At 39.2% G+C, this 20,277-nt stretch overlaps 5 protein-coding genes and 1 long non-coding RNA gene across 7 annotated transcripts; 4 read left to right on the forward strand and 2 right to left on the reverse strand.

Annotated features, from left to right (window-relative positions):
* Positions 1-88: 88 nt before the first annotated feature.
* Positions 89-2,644, reverse strand: c5ar1 (complement C5a receptor 1). 2 transcript variants are annotated; one of them, XM_046390453.1, is made up of 2 exons: positions 2,509-2,644; positions 89-2,089 (listed from the first exon to the last, which is right to left on the reverse strand). In XM_046390453.1, the coding sequence occupies exon 2, from the start codon at positions 2,074-2,076 to the stop codon at positions 1,039-1,041; it is 1,038 nt and encodes a 345-aa protein (XP_046246409.1). In that variant the 5' UTR covers positions 2,077-2,089; positions 2,509-2,644; the 3' UTR covers positions 89-1,038. The 2 variants fall into 2 exon arrangements, with proteins under 2 accessions (XP_046246409.1, XP_046246408.1); XM_046390452.1 differs by lacking the exon at positions 2,509-2,644 and adding an exon at positions 2,297-2,386.
* Positions 2,645-4,154: 1,510 nt separating this feature from the next.
* lbhl (LBH regulator of WNT signaling pathway, like) lies at positions 4,155-5,526 on the reverse strand. Its single transcript, XM_046390497.1, has 3 exons — positions 5,435-5,526; positions 4,765-5,065; positions 4,155-4,279 (listed from the first exon to the last, which is right to left on the reverse strand). Exons 1-3 carry the CDS (start codon positions 5,504-5,506, stop codon positions 4,209-4,211), a joined length of 444 nt encoding a protein of 147 aa, XP_046246453.1. The 5' UTR covers positions 5,507-5,526; the 3' UTR covers positions 4,155-4,208.
* LOC124059982 lies at positions 4,172-11,549 on the forward strand. The gene is made up of 4 exons (XR_006843469.1): positions 4,172-4,277; positions 4,842-5,115; positions 7,085-7,183; positions 9,706-11,549. It is a non-coding gene; the product is annotated as an uncharacterized LOC124059982 (long non-coding RNA).
* A 2,421-nt stretch (positions 11,550-13,970) lies between these two features.
* On the forward strand, positions 13,971-15,208 carry LOC124059970 (complement C1q and tumor necrosis factor-related protein 9-like). Its single transcript, XM_046390496.1, has 2 exons — positions 13,971-14,135; positions 14,599-15,208. Exons 1-2 carry the CDS (start codon positions 14,030-14,032, stop codon positions 14,991-14,993), a joined length of 501 nt encoding a protein of 166 aa, XP_046246452.1. The 5' UTR covers positions 13,971-14,029; the 3' UTR covers positions 14,994-15,208.
* A 68-nt stretch (positions 15,209-15,276) lies between these two features.
* Positions 15,277-17,372, forward strand: polr2i (RNA polymerase II subunit I). The gene is made up of 6 exons (XM_046390498.1): positions 15,277-15,441; positions 15,638-15,692; positions 16,009-16,082; positions 16,175-16,249; positions 16,836-16,887; positions 17,036-17,372. Exons 1-6 carry the CDS (start codon positions 15,380-15,382, stop codon positions 17,096-17,098), a joined length of 381 nt encoding a protein of 126 aa, XP_046246454.1. The 5' UTR covers positions 15,277-15,379; the 3' UTR covers positions 17,099-17,372.
* Positions 17,373-17,499: 127 nt separating this feature from the next.
* On the forward strand, positions 17,500-20,062 carry pglyrp5 (peptidoglycan recognition protein 5). The gene is made up of 4 exons (XM_046390495.1): positions 17,500-17,909; positions 18,033-18,228; positions 18,468-18,586; positions 18,731-20,062. Exons 1-4 carry the CDS (start codon positions 17,897-17,899, stop codon positions 18,904-18,906), a joined length of 504 nt encoding a protein of 167 aa, XP_046246451.1. The 5' UTR covers positions 17,500-17,896; the 3' UTR covers positions 18,907-20,062.
* Positions 20,063-20,277: the final 215 nt, after the last annotated feature.

A 20,277-nucleotide genomic window follows, 5' to 3' on the forward strand; every position in this document is an offset into this window, starting at 1 on the left:
CTTGTAAATATGTATGCTTTGTATATACCATCATGTGGCCTTGTTTGGAATGAATGTAGTTTATAAATAAAGGCAAGTTTGCTCTTAATTTGGTACTTTAGCACATTTTTATTCTTTATTCACAAATGTTGTTGCCTTGCTACAACAAGATCTGTCTAAAACATTGTAAATTAAGCATGTATTGGTCAAATGGGGGGAAAAAAATCATTATGAATTTACTTTTCTGTTGAATTCTGTGGACATGCTAAGTTGTGCCTTTGTCTGAATTGTAGTTATTTGACAAACATCAGTTAAGCTTGGTTCATTCTGTTCACTAGTCTTATCTATTGTTTTTGGGACCATCACAAAAACACATTGGGTCTTAAGCTAAGCTAGCCTCTACATGCACTTGAGCCACTGAGCATTAGAGATGAGTGTAGCTCCCTCATGTGGTCCCAGCCCAGTACTGTTGCTCAGGTATTATCACTACAGTGAAGCTGCATGAGGTAATCAAATATGTGTTGCAAAAACTAATAAATGCTTGTTTATAATTTCATCTCAGTGTCTAATATCTGGCAAGAACCTTGAGCGCAAAGAGTAATCCAGGGATGGGACACTACCATTTCCACATTTCTATTAATATCATAAACACAACACATCCATACATGAAGCAGAAGTGTGAAGCATTTTTGTTGCATGAGGTACGAATCTTCACCGGAAATATTGCAGAAAAGCAGTTCCTGATTTGTCGTTCCTGACAACATCTTTACATAGACCTCATCTGCCTCAGCAACAGTTAAAAAAAGCTCACAGCAAACAGCGAAGTTGCTGTGTTCACACTTTCAAATACTGAAATTTGTTCTTCAGACTGAGTTTATTTGACCAGAGAGTGTCAAGCAACTGACTGACAGTTCATGGTGAACTCCAGATTTTATGATGTACCAGATTAATGCAGTGTGTACGCAGAGTTCACACCTGACAAACTAAATCAAGATGTGATCAACTTCAGTGTAAGTGTGACCGCTTCATACTACACAGTGTGTAAAAGTCAATACACTCTCAGATTTTACTTGTCTCCTTTCCATTGCTCGTGCTCTTGGTGTCGGTAGTGATGCTCACTCGGCTCGTAGGATCCTCGCTGATGAAGTGCAGCATGTTGCGCAGGGAGCGGTTCATGCTGTCTTTAAAGCCCCGTCCCAGACACACGTAAAGCAGCGGGTTGAGGCAGCTGTTGAAATAGGCCAAGCAGAGGGCTAAAACATGTGCCAGGTAGACGTGGGGGCTGTAAGTGGATCTTCGTGGGGTAACCAGCATGAGGAAGTCCACAATGTGCAGTGGGAGCCAGCACAGAAAGAAGCTCAGCACTACAGCGACGATGACCCGCAGGGTTCGCTTGGAGCGGGTCCGACCACGGGAGATCCCGCTCTCGGCTTTCCTGTACACCACGCAATGACAGGCCACAATCACCACGAAAGGGAGGAAGAACCCCGCCAGGAAGCGGAATGAGGTGACCGACCAAGCGCTGGCTACAGTGTACACCGCCAGGCACTCTCTCTTCACTTCGCCTGCTTCGATCTCCCTGGTGTAGATAAACTGGGGGATGCTGCCTATCAGAGCCAGGAACCAGACAGCGACGCAGCCGCAGGCAGCCTGCTTCGGTCTCCTGTTGTTCTGGCACCAAACGGGTCTGCTGACCAGCATCCAGCGGTCCACGCTGATCAAAACCAGCTGCAAGACACTGCAATACATCACCAGGTAAAACAAGCTTTTGACCAGGGTGCAGGCCAGCGAGCCAAAGTGCCAGTGGTCATCATGAGCGAGAGGGACCATGAGCAGAGGGAGGGAGAGGCAGCACAGAAGATCAGCCAGGGCGAGGTTGAGGAACCAGATGGAGGTGACAGAGCGGGGCATGCAGAACCCCGTCACCCACACCACCAGAGCGTTCCCAGGGACTCCAATCAGGACCACAAGGCCATAGAAAACCAGAGACACTATGTGGATCGGTTGAATGTCAGGGATCTCCTCAGGCAGTATGTAGTCAGTGATGTTGCTGTCAAAGTAATTGCTCGGGAAAAATTCATCATCCTCTGTGGCCATGGTTTCGTTAATTCTGTAGATGAGAAAGCTGTCAGTGTTGAGAAATCCAGCATTATAACCAAATGAAAAACAAATCTAAAATTTAACAATGTGTGAGAGATAAGATAAGTGATAAGATTTAATCTGAATGAAGTTGAAGTACATGTTATAAATGTGTAAATTCTACTTACAGATCAGCCATATCTAAAACTCAGTAAATTTTAAGAATGTCTGAACTTACGGTCTCAGTTGAGCTTTCACCAAAATGATTGCAGGAAGTTATGGGGCTGTTCTGCTTTTAAGTGTGCTTTATACCTCTGGTCCCTCAAACAAGAACACACACCCACACACACTTGCACAATATGTTAAAAAAAAATATATATATGAATTAAGTAGTTTTACTTGAGGGAGGAAAAAGTTCAGTTTAAAATAGAATACAGTAAAAGTGCTTACCAGATGAAGTCAAAGGGATTAACAACACAATATTGCTGAAATTGAGCTCCTCTCATATTGCACATATCTCCGTCATATGGCAGTTTTACAGCACAGATTTTAGATTTTTACAGACCTGCACTTTTTTGCAGGTCTCACCCAAAATTCCGAATGATGATACAACATATATATAACAATAACATTTTCTAATTTCTCAGAAACCTAACAAAACTCAGCTTTATATCAAAGGCAACACCCTTGTGTCCTTCGAACTGAGGTCCTGTGCTCCGTTTTATGCTCACATCATGAAAAATGAAGAAATTAGTGCTGACGTTGGAAAATATTCCTAGAAAAATAATACACCACAACTTTTCTCTAAATTTATCATGCGCAGCTGGCTAAAGACACTTTCACTTCTTGGGTTGTGGTGAATAGTTACAGACAGTTACAGATATGACTGGCACATTTTGCATGACTTTGTGGTTTAGGCTCAAGATCAAGTATAAGGCTCCAAAGAAGAGGATCTATAATCTATTGATTCCCTGAATGTGAAAAAATAATATAAACCGTCAGTACCCCAAAATCATTTTCTCTATTAGTGGGACAAAACACTTTATTCAAATTCATTAATTATTATATGATAACACAACAACTTTTCCATATATACAAGTTATTCACAAATCAGCCTACACACAAATTAGACTATTATTACATAACTACAATTTAAACTGAAAAGCAACTAGAAATGCTCTCCTTTCTTATGGTTTATCAGCATACAGGATGAACAAACTGAATGTCCAGTCCTCTCCCACAGCCTCTGACTAGTGAATTATGCAAACTTGTGGAAAATTCTGAATCAAAGCCAACAACATTTGTCAGCATTAGTCACTCGCATAACGCGCGATTAGACGTGTGTCCGATGATGTGGCTCCCTCATTGGTTTAGACCACATAATCACTGAAGTCACTGAAATCACTTTAAAACCACATTTTACGATGCTCTGTAGATTGAGGACAGAGCAAAACAGCAAGCTGATCCAGAGAATAGCCAGCACATTTTACAGCACTAATATGGTTCAGAATGAAGGTTCATACTGAAGGTGTAACCAGGGAAATGAGCGACCTGTAGGGTCAAAATGATGATGTATGAGAAACGTGGTTAATAAGGGACAGTATGTTGATAGTATCAGAGAGAGAGATGAAGTACAGAAAATGGACAAAGCACAAACTATTTGTTTCCATGGCAGGATGCTTTCTTTAACCATCTGACATCACTGAGCCCTTAAAAATCAGGAAATAATAAGAGAAATGAAACACAAAGTCACAACGTCAGCAAAAATGGTCCTGAAAGTTAAAAAAAAAAAAAAAATTCCTGCAGAGACATAATGTTGCTCACATTGCTGTCATCAACACCAGCAACCTGGGATTTATGTGTCTGAGAATATGCATCTGTGTCTTTGTGTCACCGCTCAGGTTTCCCGCTCAGTGTCTGTGCGTGGCTCTTGTTCTATGCATTCATATAAATGTGTACATAAAAATCACAGTGCGTGAAGTTGTTTATCAGCATAATACAATAAGAGCATACGTTGATACTTGTCTTAAAGTCCACGCTTGTGTCAGCTGCTATTGTCAAACTTGGTTTTGTCATAGTTGCTGCCAATGGTAGTTGTCAGGATGTTTCCTCACAGGGTCATCGGAGGTGCTGAGTTCTCCGAGGTTAAGTCAGTTGAGGGCCGGAGCACTGCTCGGTGGAAGCGTGGGGGTGTCGTCTCTAAATGCATCCGACTGAAGGTCTGCATGATAAAAGCACACTGTCTTAGTGTTCATCAGCCATGTCACTTTGCATGGCACTATGCAGTGCACAACTTGCATTTTAAAACATTAGTTCCCTCTGAGATCCGCAGTCGTCCAAGCCAAGTTATTTTGAATGTCACATTTGAATGTTTCTGGGTCACATACAGTATCATTATTATTAATTATTAGTTGCATCAAGTCTGGGTAGTGGTTCACTCACACACACACACACACACCCCTCCCCCCCCCCCCCCTACACTCACACACACACACATTTTCCACTTAAAAATTAGAGAAGCGAGGGGCCCTAAAAATGCTGACTCTGTGGTGATCCACTTTAGCTGTTGCTGAGTTGGTTGTTCAAATAGGATACAAAACCAAAGAAAGTACTCTGGTTACAGGTCTCTGAAAGCAGCTATTTTGAAGTTTCCCATATTCATGAGTCTTTCTAATGGCGGACAGTATGAACAAATGTCCATCTCACCAATGAGAGTCAAGCCTTGCTGCTGGTTCAGTATAACTGACGTTTCCTCCTCCTCCTCCTCCTCCTCTTCTCCCCAGTCTGCTATGTTGGCCGGGGGAATGCACTGCTCCAGGAACAGGTCCTCCTCGTCTTCCTCCATGTCCATGTTCTCTGGAGGCCAGCGCAGCTCACCACTCTCCACTTCGCTCACCTCTGTGGGTTCCACAACAATGGAGGGCAGGCGTTCCTTCTCATGGTCGTGGTCCAGGCTGTTCAAGGTGGTCTCTGGGCCCAGGACAACCTCAACAGGGTCCGGGAAAATCTGGAGGAGAAAAGGGAGGAGAGATGAAGACATGAAAAGATGTACTGAATGTAAGTATAAACCTGCGTTTGTTTTAATAACTTTTAAATCAGGTCCAGTTTTCAGCACTCTCATATTGACTAATCCTACAGATTTCTCTCTCTCTCTCTCACACACACACACATACGCAAACACAAACACACACACCTACGCAACGTCTGGACCATGGATTTTGTGTACTCGTTGTGTCTCACAGTTTTAATCCTTGTTTTTTTTTTTTTTTTTTGAGTGCTGGTATCTCTGCTGTTTTTTATGACAAACCAAGATCGGGTTGCGACACTTTCAGAATTATGTGAACTAGTCTGGTCACGGTATGGTGATGAGACATACCTGGAACGGCAATCTTTGGTCCTTCTTTTGCGTGTCCTCAGAGTTTGGATCTTGTCCGCTCATCTCATCCATGTCTCTACAGAGGAAAAACAAAGCCATGATGAGACTTGAAACAAACATACACTATAAAGGAACAAGCATGGAAACATTCACTTCCCACTGCTAATCTGAATCCTGTATGAAACCCTCCTCTCCATACATAGAAACCACTTAAAAATTAAAAAATGTTTTAATAGATTTTCAAGAATCCCGGTAGAGCAACTGTTATTCAACTCTTGTATTATCACCTTTTTTACCTGGACTTAAAATTCAGCTATAGCTTACTTAAACTCCACCAAAACCTGCTTAGGAATCCCGGTGACATCTCTTTTTGTTGTTGCTTGTTTTAGAAACAAAGCCTCCCCATAATTTTGAATGAAAGATGTCATTACATTGATTCTATAACTTCAACTTCGACTTCAAACTTTATTGTCAGTATAGTTTTACATACACCTATAACTCTCAAAACAATCATTTGAATATCTCCTGACCCAAATATTATTTGTTCATTTATTGATATCAATTAAATAATGGTTGCCACACAGGACATGACAAGAGACAGAAATCTGCAGTGACTGATGACATTATGAGGAAATTCAGCCTACTGACTGTGGCCTTGTTACAGGCACTATAATGCTGCTGTATGCTGAATCACACTAGTAGTCAGGGTCCCAGGCTTTTGATCAGACAGAGATTTCCTGTCCTACATCTGATTTTCCAACGCTGACGACACACACACACACACACACACACACACACACACACACACACACACTCAGATTAGTGCAGAACTCAAACAGGGTTTGATACCAAAATGGATTATGTCCTCTGGCACTCAGATTTTATTTTCTGAGTCTGGCTGAACAAATGTGCTGTTTTGGTTCTGTCAGCTATTACAACTGGCCAGTAGCCTGAGAAGCAGAAGCCTGTGAAAACCAGATGTCATCTCACAAAAGCAATTTGGAGTATTTAGTGCGAAAAGATATGATGATATGATAACCATTCTGGCCATTTTTCATGTAAAAACATTTCATGGCTTCAGCTTTGCTGCTTTTCCTTGAATTGTTTACTGTTGTTGTTTTTTAAAGAGGTGTGCAGTATTAGTTGGACCAAATAATCAATTAAGATAGAAAATAAGCAGGGTATGAAATTATTAATATGAAAATATTAATAATGAAAAAAAAAGTCAGAGTCAAAAAGAGATCCAAATCAACCAGCCACAACAGTAAAATCCTGCTTTCACAAAGCATATGGCAAAATAATAAATTGGACGACAGTCAAAGGGGACGTTTTGTGCATTCAGTACTTTTACTCTTAATGCTTTAAGCACACTTTCCTACTTACATACTTTTACTTATGTAACATTTTCGTTGCAGGACTTGTAACTTGTAACAGAATATTTTTACAATGTGGAATTAGTACTTTTAGTTGAGTAAAGGGTTGTGAGTGCTTCCTCCTCCACTGAAAGCCACCTCTGTTTTTATTCACTTGAGCCCCGACCTGATGAGCTTTGTCATATTGTCTATTGATTTCCACAGTATCTGTAGTCACTTGTTTCAGTTACATGCACGAGCCTGTCCCATTCAACGTCAATCTGTTTATGGTCTCCAGAAAAGCTGAGGGGGGATTAAGAAGGACTGAGGATCTGTCCGAATCGTCTGTTTATCCCTCTTTCCCGCTCCCGCTCTAGTCTCAGTGTCTGTCTTCTCTGTAAGTATCAGTCATGGTTTGTTGTTGTTCGGCATCCTGTTGTAATGACAAAATCTGTTAAATCTTGCTTACTCTTTAATGAAATTTCAGTAGAAAGACAGATCTAATCTCCTTCTGTTTTTAGAACCTGTGTAATTTTTGATATTGGCCAACAGGAGTACCAATTACACGCAATGTCAAACTAAGGACATACCAGTGTGAGTAAAACTATTTTGAAAGTGCTTCTTCCTGGAAATCAGATATCTTGATATCTTGAGAACTTGAGGATGTCATGAATGAAAAGGGTCTAAATAAACCAAAGATCCTTTATCAGTGAGTAAAAAACGAAAGCACCAGAGCAACCGAGCAAATCTCACAGCTGCTCAGTTTTATAATTATATATTTATAATTAATTTTATAATTATAATTTATAATTTATAATTATTTTGCTTTAAAATTAAGCAAAATGTGTAACAAATGGCTGTTTGGAAAATTATGTTTCACAGTAGGGTACATGAATATGATCTAGGCCTATTTCCCCATCAAAACTATATCTTATAGTATACAGTATACATATACACAGTCAGGTGCATTTTTGCCATACTAGCAGTGTGGATCTTCAGTCTGGACCACCAATCCAGACTGAAATGTCTAAGCAACTGTTAGATGGTAAGCCACAATCATTCATGGTTTCTAGTTGATATATCCTAATTGAACTAATATTAAACTAAGATGGTGAACTTGCTTGCTAAGCATCAGCATGTTAGATTTGTCATCATGAGCATGTTAGCATGCTAATATAGCATTTACTTCACATAGCACCACTGGGAAAGTGCAGCTTCACAGACCTACAGTAGGCTACTTGAACTCTTTTATATCTATAGGTGTTAAAATTGTATAAACCTTGTTTTATATAGCATAGAACATAGAACATAATATGGAGTGAATTAAACTGACCTTAGCTGATCTTAGCTGAACTGATCTTAGTTGTTTTTCTTTCTGTCTGAATACCTTAATGTGACAGATTCCAGGCTTACTGTGGTTAAGTTCATTGTATAATACGACAAATGAAGAAACACGTAAGCCAGTTTGCACAGCCATCAAATCGAGGACAGCCCGTTCTTGCCTAAATAGGATCAGCTTTGGGAGGACGTGATCATTTTTGACCCACTTGTGAATATGCGCAGCCGTGCAGTTCAATTTCTGATATTATGTTGCTGACAACTGTGTCATGTTAAGCTGTTTGTGTGCCACCTGGGATGGAAACTTTCAGCAGCTATTATGATGAACAGGCTTAACCTCTGTGTAATCCCTCTCATATACACTGTCTCTGAACACCTGCATGCTTCAGCTCAGTCAACAATCACTCTTTTTCCGTGCACAGTACTGTATTTTGCGCAACCACAGGTTCCAACGTACGTTATATCACTATTTAAGAAAATAAGCAGGGTACAGCAAATGATTAGCAAATGACTTTATAAATTCAGCTCATCACTTTTATCATTTGTTGTTCACCTGTAAGGTCATTGAAATAATAAAATAAAATAAAAAATATTTCTTCACAAGCCTTGTGTGGAGATTTAAGTGGAAATGGAAAGTGTTTCATCACCAAGACTTCATGCTTCTGTAATGACTACAAACCAGGCCATCAGTGCAATACATATCTGTTAGTGTTATCAGGAAGAGGAAAGTGGTGGATCTAAGAAATTTGATGGTTGTGGTTTTGGGTGCTCATCACTACTAAGTTCAGCACTTAGCACACTAAGTGATGAGCTTGTTCCTGTTTCCATCACGAAAATGTTTTATCTCTTTCTTGTTCAGTACTTTCTCGTCCACTCAGACACAAACGAGTGAAATAAATGGACCACAAACCAGGAGAAAAAACTCCTTTAAATGAATGTGCTGATCTGATGCAATGGACAAAATAATGCTGATGAAATTCTGTGGTCCCATTGCAGCAGGCCATGACGGCTTCCTGTTTTACCACAACTATTTTGTACTGCAGAATCAGAGTCAGCAGCTCTGGACTGCCACGTGACGTATGAGATTTAAAGAACTCTTGTATCAAGTAGGCTGACAGCATGAATTAATGGACTGATAACTCATCACTGTTCATCACTGTATAGTCACACAGCAAACAGTCTTAAACCTGATAACCACTCAAACATGTTAACTGGCCAGATCCAATCTGTCACCTCTTCCTGTAATGTGCATATCTTGAGCATAAAGTCCTACGCATTCCTACACAGAAAAATGGTCACAAACATCCTTTAACACAGGTTTTACACCAACTTGTGGTGCACATAAAACACTGAATATTATTACTTTAACCCACTACCTCCTCTTGAATCACTCAAGTTTAGTTTACTCTTCTCTTCTATGTCTCATTTCCCAGTCACAATCTCAGTTTTTAAGCATCAAAACACATCAAAATCTCTGAGGCACTGAGAAGAAATCTGTTGATTATGTCACATCTTCAGAGCAGGTCCTAAATGAAATTTCTGGTGAAATTGCTTTGTCATCCATGTTTTCTCCTTTCACAGGAAGTCTCATGGGTGTTGTCTTCACTTGTGAAATTCACACACCGGAGAAGATTCTTAATTTCTACATCAAGATTGAACTTTCAGTGCCAGTTCAGGGGCATCTGGAGGACACAAAGGAGAACTCAACCTGGGGAAAATCCACAGGTCTTGCTTATGTGAATAATATTTGTAGCTGAAATGAACACACACATACAAATATGCAAACTTCAGCAGCCTCTTACCCCTCACTTGCAGTCAGGCAGCCATCTTCTCCATCTTGGCACAGCTTCACAGTGGTGAAGCCTGGCTCCTCCACACTGGGCACAGGTGACATGAGGGGGAGTGCAGGGGGAGGTGAGCAGCTCCTGCAGCATTCCCCCTCCGCAGAGCCCTCAGTGAGGCTTTTGGCCTCCAGGGCGAAGCCTGGATGGAGGAGGGGAATGGGTTCCCAGGAGTCCCAGGAGTTTAGCTGAAGATCAGGAGATGGATGTGTGCCTGGTTTTCTTTGGGACAGCACCTGTCTCACTTGTCAGTGCTGAGTCTGTCTGCTAGCCCAAAACCTACATGCACTCCTTTGTCTCCTGTATCCAACTTCCTTCCTCATGTCTCTTTCAATATCACTCCCTGTCCCACCCCACTGCCAGGCTTTGGAGAGGAGCAGGATTAGCGTCTCTTTCGATTACAGAGGCTGGATGGGTGACGTCAGCCAGGCTTGACCGTTCCCTCTGATGAGTTTGCAGACTGGGTCAATGGTGCATCTGTACAGAAACACATAAAGGGCGCACAAACATGGCATGCTGTTGATGGAAATTAATTTGAATCAGGAGGAAAATGAACTGTGAACTGCTCACAAAATGAACAAGGAGAAGTTTTGCACCTTATAATTTGGCTTCCTTTATGTCTTCCCCATCCTGTCTGTTTGGACCATGCCTCTCTCTGCCTTTTCCCCTATGTGTTGTCGCTCCCTCAGTGGATTTAGATTTGGCCGATTCATGGAATTAGCCCAGGGATCAAGGGCTCAGGGGTGGAGAGGGGATGGATATATATATAACAGGCTCCAACCACTGCTAAACAGACAGAGCACTGTTACCAGCAGTGTGTAATCCCCTGTGTAGGCTAAGTCAGTAGGTTATATATGGAACAAGGTAGTGAGGGAACTAGTGCAGGATGAAGGGCGTTCTGCTCCTGCAGAACTTCTGTTATGCTGATTTTGCACATAGCGCCATCTTTTTTGCACTACTATCCTTCCCACTACAACAACATCTTTCTATTTGTATTATAATTTAAAACACTCATGTTACACAGATGTTACATATACTGTGTGTATTCTTTGTACATACATGTGCTGAGGCTATAAACATATACGTTTATATGTAACTATATATTGCAAATATAACTTACTTTTTCTTTTGTTTTTTTTTTCCTTTAGTGCCACTTTTATAGTTTGTTCTACTTAATAGTCTATTTTCATGTTGATAATAAAATTTTGGAATCACATAATGACAAATAAAACCTTCAACTTTGAGTTAAGTGAAAAAAGAGCATCCTCCAAATAATTTCAGATTTTTACAGTTCAAAAGTGTCTGTAATCACTCTCCTTAACAGAGACAGGACTTTTCCTTCAGAACTCACGTGTTTGTGTATCACTTGAGTATTTATGATATATCACAGCAGGATATACATATGCTGCTCCTGTCAAAGCTGATTTTAATGCAACTGTCATGACCACACCCGTTATTACTTATTACAGATAAAAATCCAGAACAACCACAACATTTAATATTTTGCAAAGTATAATTTATTGTTTATTGAGACTCCAGTAATCGTGTAATATAAAACCTCTCTCCACATGCATTATGCTGTATGATGAGTTGCAGCCACGTGCAGCAGGTGATTTGGAAACTCAATAGAAGCAGCTCGAGGCAGAGCTTATAAAACAGATTAGTGTGTGTATGCTGTGTGAAACTGTGTCATTTCATACCACATTCAGGGAAAGGCTAATGAAGAAGGTATGTGTGCAACTCTAAACTTAATATGGTTTTTATCTTCAGCAGTGTATCCAGTAGTCCCTTCCTCATATTCAAAAGGTCTCAGATTGATCGATTGATTCACTGACCGACTGACAGTGCCATATTGATCGGTGGTGTTAAATAAATAGACGGATAGTAGTGTTCCATTCATCAAATCAGAAGAAATATGATCCTTTTTTTTAACTTTAAAAATAAATAAATTAATGATCAAAAATGAATAATGGTTATCATGACTGCAACCTATAAAAGAGAAATGATATCAAAATAAAAGTACAAAATGTCACAGTTATTAATAATTAATGGTTAATATTCATGATTTTAAAAAAGTGTGTAAAATGAATGAAGTACTAATAATAATAAAAATAAATTTAAAAAAAATAGCAGCATATCCAGATGTCTTTAACAAAAATAAAAACCAAGATTATGAAAAAGAAATGAGTCTTACCTTTGCAAAGAGGTTAAACAAGTCCGTAATTAGCACAGACAAGGAGCTCTGTTATTACTGAGTGGACAAAAATTTGAGGAATCTTTGCAATCACCTTTCTGTCAGTGGAGTTTTTCACACTTAACCAGTTAGTCAGTTGATTGAGTTTTAAAGTGGATCATCATCAGTATTTATCTTGTATGTATCCACTGTCGTCTTTTTCCCTGCACTGTCACTTTGCACTGCGTGTGACATCCTGATGTTGCTGCACTGTGTCTGTGCTGTCATTCTGCGGTCTGTTAAGTTGTAAAACAACATGTATACTAATATCGCTTCCTTTATTCATCCATGCCAAAATACCTCAGTGTGAAACCTTCAGCATAAACATTACTGTGTCATTGCTCATCATTATTATTAGTACACTAAATTGCCTGGGAAATACTATGAAATTGTAGTTATTACGGCTAATCTTAAGACTCAGTTTCTTTGCATAACCAGGTGGCACTGCAGACCAGAAAAAAATACACTTGCTTATATTTTTCAGAATAAAAAGCCCACAGTTGTCTGGGAAATCTCAAAACAGAAAAAAGGAAGTTGAGAGCAGTAAGAAAGTGAGTATCTGTCAGAGTAGCAGTACAAGACTCAGTGTTTCCTGATGTAATAATGAATAATTTTACTTTGACTTTAAAATCAAGCAGCTACAAGCAGCTGATTGACAAGAATTTGAAGAATCTGGACTGATGACAAGACTCTTTTACTGGTTTATGGGAGCAGGCAGTTGTATTTCAAGTCTGGGTAGCATGTAAAATATTTTATGAGTTTAGTTTCAGAGCAAATACACTGAATCTCCAGGTCATTTTCAATATTGTCTCGTCCTGCTGTTATGGAATGATTCAGTCTGCATTGTTATACTATGTGTGTTTGTGTCAGCATGTCTCTGAAAACACACATAAACTCATATAAACTTTGGACAGGCGCCCAATGAAGTTACTTGATTCTAATCAGACTGCATGTCTATCTGTCTTTATGTTGTTGTGCATTTTAATGATGATCTAGGACTAATCATTTACTTTAAAAAAAAATCACAAAACTTTTACCATTTGTTGTTCACCTGTAAGGTAAAATTTCTCTGTTAATTTAAATTTGAAAGGAAGCTTTAAAGCTGAAAGAACAGGTTGTACCAGGAAACCAGAGGAACAGCTTCAACCTCTGTCTCTGCTTGTTCTGACATTTTCAGAATTCTGCAAGACAGCAACAGGTAAGGAGCTCTTTTCTACCTTTTCTAATCTTTTCTTTGTTTTGTTTTGTTTTATTTGCACTACTTGTACTAAATTAACCATTTTAATTTAACTAATTTTTTGCACCTCTTCTCACCTGTGCAATACTTTTCCTCCCACAATGCAATGCTCCTATTGGAAATGTTAATTTTTTATGATATTCATAATGCTAACAGAAATTAATCCACTATGTTTCTCTGCCTCAACTATATATATATATATATATATATATATATATATATATATCAGCTACACAACTGTATATCTTTTGTACTTTTTAGTATAACCTTGTGTTTTTTAGAATCTTTTATATTTTTAGAATTTCTTGCACTTTTGCACTGTCTTGTCCTGCTAAACGTTGGCTGCTGTAATGACCGAATTTACCCTCAATCTTACCTTGTCTTACTGCTGAAATTTAAAAAAAGAAAAAAATCTGAATGCACTCGTGTTTTACATCGTGTAAGCTTGAGAAGTGCCTTGGAATTCAGATTGACCGAGAAGATCTTTTTTGAAGACCGTGATTTACGTGGTTATCTGCATCTGTCACAAGTTCTCTTACATATATTGTAACTACTGTTCACAACAACTGTGGCTTACAGAATGTTAAATTACAGATGTTATGTTGCAACCATCAACCTATTGCATTTACTTTAACAGCATCATCCGAAACTTTAGTCATGGATACAGAACCAAGCCGCGGAGACAGCATTCCTCCATCAGGTAAAAAACAAAAAACTGCATTTCAATAACCATTATGGCTACCAAAATTTCATAGACCCACTTTTTTAAAGAGAGAGTCAAACAAACTACAATGAAAACAGTCAGCTGAGTTAGCTGAGCCAAAACAGTGCTTTGTCTATGTGGTTTTATCGCACAATTGGACTTGTATTGGACTTGCTCTCTTAGTCAAGCAGAGGGTAAAAAAAAAAAAAACAATATCTGAGATATTGGAAAAGGCCTTGCATTTTTGAAAAGTGAAACATAATGTTCCTCCCAGGTTATCTTTATACAGCTAATTTTACAAGTAATTTTGTCTCAGCAGGAAACAACATTAGGTGTCATAAAAGATTGATTGAGTGCAATCGTAAATGCTCATTTGAAGGGTGTTGGTGGTTGTTACACAGAATAGGTGCAGTTTTACAACAGACCTTGCTCTGATTATCATGATGTCCTCTGACTCTAGGCATCGTAGCCTTCACTGCCAAGCTGGACATAGACGACAGCTACCCCAAACACTGTGGAGTCCTGAAGTTTGCCACTGTGCTGGTCAACGAGGGGAGATGCTACAGCCCTGAAACAGGCATCTTCACCTGCCCTGTGGATGGCTTCTATCACTTCACTGTGCATGTGTCTGTGTATGGGCGTGGACAGTGTGCAATATTTAAAAATGGAGAAAAAGTAGTGTCTCTGTACCACACCTCTCTGCCAGACAAGTGTAGCCAAGTGGCTAGTATCAGCAGTGTGATACAACTGTCTAAAAAAGATGAAGTCTGGGTGAATGTCTGGGGGCCTTGCACAAATGATATCTTTGCAACTGTAGATAATGATACTGTTTTCTCTGGGTTTCGTTTGGATTGATGACATCAGTGTCAAAAAGATCCATTCATAATACAGTATACAATTAATACTATTGGATATTACTTTTACTATTGGTTTTGTCACATTTTGCCATATATTGTGTTTGTATGAACTTGTATTGAACTTTCTTGTGTCGATATCTATGCCCAATAAAAATGTAATACTGTCTGGCTTTAATGCAAATAAAAAATAAGTACGCTTCAAAGTTTCCTGTCTGTCTTCCCACACCTAGAGGCGCTGTCCCAGAAATCATCACATATTTAAGTGTTCACGCATGCGTAAATCATCTGTTTTCAAACAAGAGGAAGCGATTGCGGAGGTGGGAGAAGTGATAGAGCTTCACAGCTATTACTTTAGGTTAGCTGCAACTAATATTTTTTTTCCCAATGGATTTAGACACTGGAGCATACGAACCAGGATTTGTTGGGATACGATTCTGTCAAGAATGGTAAGTTTGTGGTCAAAAAAGAGGTTAGACAGCTGAACCTAGCTTAGTAGCTAACGTTTAGTGTGTTGAAGCTAACGTCGCACGCATGTTAATCCAACGTTGTCTTCATAAATAGCCAGCGTTAACGCAAAGTGTCAGTTTATCGAAGAACTGAACATCTCTGGAAGCCACCAAACATGCTGCTTTTGTTTTCCAGTAACAACATGTTATACCCCAAAGAAGACAAGGAGAACCGTATCTTGCTGTATGCGGTAAGTTTCCAGTTGAATCTCAGTGTTAATGTTATTGGCAGTATAATCGTGACACTTCAGATAATATACATAACTTATGTAGTGTATGTAGTTATAACGACTGTATAGTAAAGTTTTAAGTCAGCCATATGTTGTTGTCATAGTTTTAAAACGTCGTGTTTGACCATTCGAGTAAAGTTTAGTAAGGCAGGGTAAAAATGAATTAATGTACATATAATTAGTTAAATTAACAAAGTATAGAGGGGTAGCTTGTGAGACAGGAAACCCATGTGATTAAATGCCCGTTATAATACTTTTCTGAATGCCCTGTGCACAGTGCAGGAACTGTGACTACCAACAAGAGGCAGACAACAGCTGCATCTATGTCAACAAGATCACACACGAGGTTGAGTAAGTAAAACAAACCACAGGGCCACATCAGTGACCAAATTCTTGCATATTGTTATTAAGTCATCCAATGTCTTGCCTCTGTCTTTCTCCAGTGAGCTGACTCAAATAATAGCTGATGTGTCTCAGGATCCAACACTACCAAGGACAGAGGACCATCCCTGTCCCAAGTAAGTTTTACATAATAAATGAGCCTCACTCGTTCCCTCAGGAAACCCCTAATTGTTTGTCTGTTTTTTTAAGAGTAATAATGTTTGTTTGGAATAACATTCGGTATATCATTGGACATTGAGCAGGGAAAAACAGGTTTGGCAGACTTGCAACCTGCATGACCACCGGAAGGCAGAAAGTTGACTTTTAGTGATTCACAGCAACAGTTCTTATCTAATAATTATATACTCATCATACATCCTGTCTGGTCTAGTAGCAGTTGTGTAAAATTTCACAGATACCAAGATACATGCAAACCGCATATTGGTTAGAGCTGCAGACCACGCGTCAAATCTCAGTGTAATAAATAATTGTACATTAAACAACCTCTTCAGATTGCAAAGAGTGATAAAACACAAAATTATTGGGTCCATTTGTAACCAACAATACTTTTCAGTTTTCCTCTTGGGCGGCAGCACCAGCACATATACCCTTTACACATGTTATGATCCTTCTGGACTGTAACTGATTGTGAAATTACTGAGACATAACACTCATTAGCTGTGTATCGAACAGTTTCCAACACTGTGCTCTGTCTCTTTTCAGATGTGGTCACAAGGAGGCAGTGTTCTTCCAGTCTCACAGTATGAAGGCTGAGGTAAAGATCTTTGTTAAGGAAATAAATTAAGCACAACCTTTAGTCCTAATGTCGTACATCTATGAATACGTTTACTAGCCTTTTGTGGTCAGCAACATGCTGTTTTTCACCCACTAATGAAAACCTTATGTCTTGTTTCCCATGGCAGGATGCTATGAGACTCTACTACGTCTGCACGGCCCCTCACTGTGGACACAGATGGACAGAATAAAGCCCGTGATAATGTTCAGGTCTACATATTGCTGTTCACAAAAAGATATTCCTACCTGCGACTCAAATATATAAGGCAGTTCAGTTTTATTCTTACTGTGCAGTTTGTTCTCAAACGGCAGCACACCTCATGTTTGTAGAGCCTGAAGTTATTTTTGTATTTGACTTGCAGTTTGTCAGACGCCATCTTGTGAATACGATGTAATTAATAGTTTTTTAGCAGTTGTCGTTTTCAGTTGTGTTTTGTTAGATTAAAAGAATCAATTGTTTCAAAAGTCTCTGAGTATTTAATGAGGCGGGTAAACATGTGCAACAAATGCAGTAATTACTCACTGTAGCTGACACACCTATGCCTTTAGCAGCAGACACTTAATTGGCCTCTTCATTTTTCAGACTAGTTACTCTATCCTCCTGCAGTAAAAACACACATGCCGCTCGATATTGCAAAACAGATACTAGTAGTTTCCTCTTAAAACTCCAATGATTCACGATATTATTTTGAAGCAGTTGTGTTACGTTGGTACTGGCATGTTGACATTGTCGATTCAACTTCCTCCTTTCTCAAATGTATATTCCAAACAACCTGTTGAGCAACTCTAGGCTATTACTCAGCCAGCATGACCAGTGGGGAAAAAATCTTGTGTGCTCATTAAAGCAACATGCATCCACATGAAATTCCAACAAAGAAGGAAGGTGTACTTCCCATGACCACACCTCCTCATTTAGGCTCCTTGATAATGCATTTGAGCAGTTGGCTGCCGATCATTCATCAAGACCGAAGGCATCAGTGTATGGAGGTATGGACCAAAAAGGTATGATGACCAACAGCTTTACACTACTGAAAGTTGAAAAAATTATAATTTGTTTTCAGTGACGACATAAGACAACTTATTTTATTTGGAATATGATTTGATAATCTTTGAATTGCTTTTCAGTGAATTTTGTTCCAAGGGTGCAGTGGGGAGCGGCTCAGCCTCGACAACAGGGGAAACTGAAAGGCTCTGCTCAGAGAGTTGTAATACACCACACTGCTCTCCCAAAGTGCACGAGTCTGAAAGAGTGTACGGACCAACTCGTCAGCATTCAGAGAGCACATATGACAGAAAGAGGCTTTGATGATATTGGATATAAGTGAGTAGTTCTAAAATGTCAGTGTCGAGTGTTGTTTATGTAGTGACGTACATAAGATAAGATAATCCTTTATTAGTCCCATTACTGGGAAATTACAATGTTGCAGCAGCAAACAGGATATCAAAAAGAATAAATACACACACAGCACGGACATATTGGAGGAAACTTAATTATTTGTTCCTTCTAATGCTACTTTTCAGTGCTATAGCATCAACTATCATACTTTCTATATGTTTCAGTTTTCTTGTTGGTGGAGATGGCACAGTGTACGAAGGCCGTGGTTGGGGTGTGGTAGGAGCACATGCCAAGGGCAACAATCATGACTCAGTGGGGATTGCCTTCATGGGCAATTTCAACAGTGAGATCACTTGTTTACTTTTTGCAATGTGACAACAATAATAGCACATATATAGATTGAAGCCGAAAATATAAGGCTTCGGGATGGTGTTTTGAAGTCTGGGTAACATTTGGCATGTAATGATGTTCCTTTTTTTGATTTCAGATGACACTCCAAGTGCGGAGGCAATATTGTCAGTCAAACAGCTGCTGCAGTCTGGAGTTTCTCAGGACTTTTTAAACCCACAATTTGTCCTGTTAGGCCACAGAGATCTGGGAAGCACAGAATGTCCAGGAAAAAAACTTTATGCTGCACTTCCACAGCTAAGGGATACCATGTAGAGCTGACTGCACATTATGATGGGGTTTAGTGCAAGATTCTTTCTTTTCCTTCAATGGTTTTTTCCTTTTGTTTTTATCGTGGGTTTTTCCTTAACTGAGGAGGATTCATGCTTGAAATCCTGAAGCGGTCCTGCAGGTTTCACAGCCTGTCAGGTGTTTCTTGTACAGCAGAGGGAGCCATCCAGCCATCGTAATGGATGAAACTAAGAGGCTCAAGCTGTCCACACTGTATAGTTTAGTAACTCAGAAATTTTTAATTCATATGCTGACAAATTGTGATGGACTCACAGTGGCTTACTTAATGGGCTAAGTGCAATGTAAGAGTTTGGTAACACATTTTATTTATGAATACTTTGTTATTAATGCACTGTGCTGCAAGATAAACCTTCACATGAGTTTAATCTGTTCTAATGTTATGGGGTGAGTCTTTTGGAAATTGCATTTATTAGCAGTATCATAACTACTTGATTTATTTTTTATTTGTGTGAGGGATTCTCTTTTTGCTTAACCTCTCCCACAGAGGATGATGTGGCCAAAGAGTCCCCATCAAACCAAATTCATTCAACTAATGATATTAAATAAACTTTGAGGCGACAAGTTGTTTTTGTAAGGGCAGTAATCTCATACAAATGTATCCAGGGTGCAACTGTGGTGCAGTTCATGATATCATATTATTAATGGAGACAACAATGTGTGCTTTCTGCAGTGCCTGAAACATTCCCAACAAGTGCTCACTTGTGCAGCACAGGGATTATGGAAGGAGGGCCCTATCAAATAGACTAAGAGAAGGTATGATGGTAACAGATTATGTGTGTAGTTCTGCTCATCATGTCTGATGTCTGACATGTGAACTGTAAAACACCCCAGCAAAATAGTTGATCTGATTAATAAGAATGAAAGTTAACAAGAAGGTGTTGCCTTCAGCTGAAGTGCAGTTTGCATGGTAGCAAAACTAAGAGTTGCCTTGTTTCTTATTGTGGCCAATCATTTGTTGAAATATTATCAAGTATTTTATCTTTATTTGATGTATTTGGGTTCATTTCATTCGGTTGTTTTTTTTCTGTAGTTTTTGTATAAGATTAAATGGAACAATTTCTTCTGGAACACAGCTGATCCATTTTGTATCTTTTCCAATAAAAAGGAACATATAAATTTGTACATGCCCATTTATGCATTTCCAGAAATGCTTAGAAATGTCACTTTTAGGCCACTGCATAACTGCATTTATGGCCAAATAAACAATAAGCTGGTTTTGATCTGTTCTGTCATCAATGTGAGTATTGATAAGATAAGATAAGATAATCCTTTATTAGTCCCATTACTGGAAAATTAAATATTACAGCAGTAGACAGGATATAGAGGGTGCAAAGC

The sequence above is a fragment of the Scatophagus argus genome, chromosome 5 (genome assembly GCF_020382885.2).
Source record: "Scatophagus argus isolate fScaArg1 chromosome 5, fScaArg1.pri, whole genome shotgun sequence".
NCBI classification, from domain to species: domain Eukaryota; kingdom Metazoa; phylum Chordata; class Actinopteri; family Scatophagidae; genus Scatophagus; species Scatophagus argus.

Bases quoted from the DNA above. Each gene is read 5' to 3' on its own strand.
- pglyrp5 (XM_046390495.1), top strand. The intron at 18,229-18,467 runs GTGAGTAGTTCT...TATATGTTTCAG, and splicing joins TTTGATGATATTGGATATAA to TTTTCTTGTTGGTGGAGATG. The intron at 18,587-18,730 runs GTGAGATCACTT...TTTTGATTTCAG, and splicing joins CTTCATGGGCAATTTCAACA to ATGACACTCCAAGTGCGGAG.
- lbhl (XM_046390497.1), bottom strand. From the start codon at position 5,506: ATGGATGAGATGAGCGGACAAGATCCAAACTCTGAGGACACGCAAAAG. The intron at 5,066-5,434 runs GTATGTCTCATC...TTTCTCCTCCAG, and splicing joins ACCAAAGATTGCCGTTCCAG to ATTTTCCCGGACCCTGTTGA. The intron at 4,280-4,764 runs GTGAGATGGACA...TTTATCATGCAG, and splicing joins GCAAGGCTTGACTCTCATTG to ACCTTCAGTCGGATGCATTT.
- LOC124059970 (XM_046390496.1), top strand. From the start codon at position 14,030: ATGTTATGTTGCAACCATCAACCTATTGCATTTACTTTAACAGCATCA. The intron at 14,136-14,598 runs GTAAAAAACAAA...CTCTGACTCTAG, and splicing joins AGACAGCATTCCTCCATCAG to GCATCGTAGCCTTCACTGCC.
- c5ar1 (XM_046390453.1), bottom strand. From the start codon at position 2,076: ATGGCCACAGAGGATGATGAATTTTTCCCGAGCAATTACTTTGACAGC.
- polr2i (XM_046390498.1), top strand. From the start codon at position 15,380: ATGGATTTAGACACTGGAGCATACGAACCAGGATTTGTTGGGATACGA. The intron at 15,693-16,008 runs GTAAGTTTCCAG...CCCTGTGCACAG, and splicing joins ACCGTATCTTGCTGTATGCG to TGCAGGAACTGTGACTACCA. The intron at 16,250-16,835 runs GTAAGTTTTACA...GTCTCTTTTCAG, and splicing joins GAGGACCATCCCTGTCCCAA to ATGTGGTCACAAGGAGGCAG.